The following is a 2198-nucleotide window of genomic DNA, read 5'->3' as shown; positions in this document are numbered from 1 at the left end:
TCAGGCGATGACGTTGGGACCCATGCGAGGGTCTGATCGCAATCACAAGCACGCAGATTGTGGGTGGTTGCAGCGAATCAGCACGTGTACTTCATTTGAAGTGACTAAATGCCTCTCTTCTCCCTCCCTAGCAAAGAGTGGTCATCCGACTGTCGAAAAACATCACTGTGGAAAATATGTTCGTACAAGTACAGCATATTTTGTAATTTGCTCGTCATTCGATTCGATCGGAATGCTTGTAAATTTACAATTTTACTACTGCGTTGATACAAACAAGGGGTTTAAAAAAGGGTCAGTAAAAAGGGCCTAAGTGGTAGAGGAGACCCTTTCCGCTGATTGATGTCATTCAATTTTTTCATGAAGGAAAGACCCTACTGAGGGATAACTTTTTGCGAAATCCGGGTGCTGTAGCTGAAACGGTTCTGGAGTGATATGCGCGTAGAAAGTTGATAGTCAAATAACGAATTCGGAGGATTTAGGCAAGTTAGTATACAAGATTATCCGTGTAAACGATCTTCAAAAATTCCTGACCGGTAAACCCGGGGTCAAGCCATCTCTAGGTTTGTCAACAACAGCTACATTTAAAAGCGCCAATGAACTCTGGCTCTATCACAGGAAAACGTTCCCGTGTTCTCAGAATTGCGTAGTAGAGAAAGACAGTCTTGAGTTCATGAGTACTATCACACCCGATCACACCTTCCCTATCTCCGCGAGCCATACTGATTAGAGTGGCTAGACGGGGCCGTTCGTTACTTCAGCCCTCCACCCTTTACTGTACCTCTGATGTGAGTTAAAGTGCCCCCCCCCCCCCTCCGTTCAGGGTGTCTCTCCAGAAAGAGCGGGCGGGATCACATGACCTCCAAACCGAGCTTGTGGCCAATACAACACCCGTAAACGGTTTGGCCCAACCGCTTTCACACAATTTTTTATACTGTTATCGTAGGATCGCGCCACTCGGCCACTCGTCCTGAGGGCCCTCATGCACGGTGACGCGGGTCGGTCACTATCTGTCTTCCGAACCATATTTAAGGGCGGCGCTGGCCGGCCCAGATCAGCGCCGGCCATGTGGATCCTGCAAGTGGCCTGCCTGGCGCTGGCCGCCTCCGCGGCGGTCGGGTCGCCGCAGATCTTCGGGATCCTGCGGGCTGCGGACGAGGTCCGCGGCAACGGCACGGACGACGACGATGCCAAGTACACGCTGCCCAAGGACTTCCTCCTGGGCGCCGGCACCAGCGCCTACCAGGTGGAGGGCGCCTGGGACGCTGACGGTGAGTAGCGGGCGCGGGGCTGGACTGGTCTTCCCCAGCTCGACCACTTCGTCCCCAAGACTCCCGGAGCCAACGCGTCCCTCTGTTCTCCCGCAGGCAAGGGAGTGAACGTGTTCGACTACTACTACCACAGCAAGAACTACTCAGTGAGCAGGACTGGCGATGTGGCGGCCGACCACTACCATCGTTACAAGGAGGACATCGCCCTTGCCAAGAAGATCGGGGTTGGTAGCCTATCATCTAACGCGTCTATCGCGCATCGGGCCGAAGGGAGCTAATTTGTTACCTTTGAACGCAGCTCCAGATCTTCCGCTTGTCCATCTCCTGGGCTAGGATCTTCCCTAACGGCACCAGGGACCTAGGCATCAACAAGAAGGGCGTCGACCACTACCACGACGTCATCGATGAGCTCCTCAAGAACAACATCGTGCCGTTCGTCACCATCTTCCACTTCGACTACCCACAGGCTCTGGAGGACAAGTTCGGCGGCTGGTTGAGCGAAAACATGACTGACGCCTTCGAAGACTACGCCGACTATCTCTTCGAACAGTACGGTGACAAAGTGAAGCTGTGGCTCACCATCAACGAGGCCTCCATGTACTGCAACTTGAATGGTGCTATGGGCATGGTACCTCCCGGCACCATAACCGACAACAACAAGAGGATGTTGTGCCTGCACAACCTCATTATTGCTCACGCCAAGGCCCACAAGATATACAAAGAGAAGTACCTCAAGAAGCAGCAGGGCAAGGTCGGCTTTGGTGTCGGACCCAACTTCTCCCGACCGAACTCTACGGCCGATGAGGACGTGGCCGCGGCCGAGAAGGCCAACATGGTACAAGGCATCGGTCTCTCCATCGAGCCTCTGATTAACGGCGACTACCCTGAGGAGGCGAAGACCAGCGGCAGGCCCACCTTCACGGATGCGCA

General features: G+C 54.0%; 1 protein-coding gene across 1 annotated transcript in view; it reads left to right on the top strand.

Annotated features, from left to right (window-relative positions):
* Positions 1-1038: 1038 nt before the first annotated feature.
* Positions 1039-2198, top strand: part of LOC113208470 (uncharacterized) — a 2627-nt gene continuing 1467 nt past the window's right edge. The window contains exons 1-3 of the mRNA XM_052275514.1: positions 1039-1268; positions 1365-1492; positions 1567-2193. Of these exons, the coding sequence (XP_052131474.1) occupies positions 1064-1268; positions 1365-1492; positions 1567-2193 (960 nt within the window). The 5' untranslated portion in view covers positions 1039-1063. The remainder of the gene's footprint in view (positions 1269-1364; positions 1493-1566; positions 2194-2198) is intronic.

This window comes from Frankliniella occidentalis, unplaced genomic scaffold, assembly GCF_000697945.3.
Source record: "Frankliniella occidentalis isolate FOCC.00 unplaced genomic scaffold, Focc_3.1 Scaffold8, whole genome shotgun sequence".
NCBI lineage: Eukaryota > Metazoa > Arthropoda > Insecta > Thysanoptera > Thripidae > Frankliniella > Frankliniella occidentalis.
Note: the sequence above shows the minus strand (reverse complement) of the source record. Positions and strands in the feature narration are given on the sequence as shown.